Here is a 1,430-nt window from a genome sequence, read left to right on the forward strand (position 1 = left end):
GCAGCTTAGGCTGGTGTCAAACACTCGGTGGTCCTCCTGCCTCAGCCTCCCGAGAGCTGGGGTCACAGGTGTGGGCCGAACCAGCAGAGACGGGAGAAATGGGGGCCACCGGCGACTCGGGGCTGCTGGCCAAAAGCCAGTGTCCACTCGGGCCCCGCCGTGGCCTTTGCCGAAGGTTACAGAGCGGCCGGATGGAGAGGCTGTGGACGGGGCCAGCCAGGCCTTGGTCAAGCAAGAATCAGCCGCGTCTCCGAAGGCCGTCGGGTCAGGCTGGGCTGGGCTGGGCTGGGCTGGGCTGGACGCCCCGACGCGACTTCCGCCGTTTCGGCTGCTTGCCCCTGACTGCACCTGGTGGGTTCGGGTGAGTTCGTGCTTCTTCGGCTTGGGCCGGCCCTTCTTAGCCGGGTTCCGGGGGCGGGAGCGGCGGCAGGGGCCGGTGTATTCATCTTCATTCGGTCTCACTCGGGGAAACTTGGCTGCCTTCGGCCTGCTCCGCTTGCCTGCTTCGGGGTCCGTGAAGTCTCGCCAGGCTGAGCGTGGCGGGGATGCATGGCGCTCTGGGGGGCCGGGGGACTCTGAACTCGCCCTGCTCAGGGGAGGCCTGCGGGATGACCCGCTAATCCTCTCCCTCACCTCTTCTCAGAGGTTACAAGAAGACGTGTATAGTCACGAACAGAGAAAATGAGGCTAGGAGTAGCCGTGGGGGTGCTGGGTTCGAATCCCATCCCAGGCAGTAAGGGTTACAGCGGGCCTGGATTTTCCAGGGCGTAGGGAGTCTGTTTTTCTTTCTGTTCTAAACTTAGCCTGGCCGGCGGGGTCAGGGGTGGCTTCCATGACGCGCACAGCCACCCTGGCTGTGGGAACGTGCGGCTGCCCCCTGGCCAGACGGGGAAACTGAGGCGGGAGACCCAGCGGCCTCAGGCCTCAGAACTGAGCTGGGGTCCAGCCTGCGGCAGACGCCCCCCCAGCCTAACGTTCATGTCCCCTGGGTGCCTCCCGGATGCCCCTATGCACTGGCAGGGTGTAGTCCTGCCCGCGCCCCCCATCTGCCACCGTCTGGCTGTGTGACCCTCTTCTGTTCCTCAGTTTCCCTTTGGGCCCAGCAGGGAGCAGAGAGCACCGGGACAGATGGGGAAACAGAGGCACAAAGACAACTGCCACTGCCAAGAAGAGGAAACTGAGGCCCAGAGTTATTTGCCACCGCCAGAGTGTGAGTTTGACACCAAATGAATTCAGTGCCAGCCCCGGCCTAAGGCCCCTAAGCTCACCGCTGCTTCCGGAAGGGCAGGACTTGAACCCAGGGCCACAGCCTCCCCCTCACATCGGGAAGTGGCTGCAGGACTGGCGGGCTCTGGGCCCAACGTCCCCAGGAGCCGGGGCCCTCCCCACCCGCCGGCCGCTGGGTCAGGAGAGACCTGAGTCTCCCAGTT

The 1,430-nt window shown here is 64.8% G+C and overlaps 1 protein-coding gene across 1 annotated transcript in view; it reads right to left on the reverse strand.

Annotated features, from left to right (window-relative positions):
* The window catches only part of Pde4c (phosphodiesterase 4C), a 24,636-nt gene that overhangs the window by 11,941 nt on the left and 11,265 nt on the right, over positions 1-1,430 (reverse strand). The window contains exon 3 of the mRNA XM_033759392.1: positions 171-586. Coding sequence (XP_033615283.1) covers positions 171-586 — 416 coding nt within the window. The remainder of the gene's footprint in view (positions 1-170; positions 587-1,430) is intronic.

Source organism: Fukomys damarensis, unplaced genomic scaffold (genome assembly GCF_012274545.1).
Source record: "Fukomys damarensis isolate Sample0158 unplaced genomic scaffold, DMR_v1.0_HiC HiC_scaffold_37, whole genome shotgun sequence".
Lineage (NCBI taxonomy): Eukaryota > Metazoa > Chordata > Mammalia > Rodentia > Bathyergidae > Fukomys > Fukomys damarensis.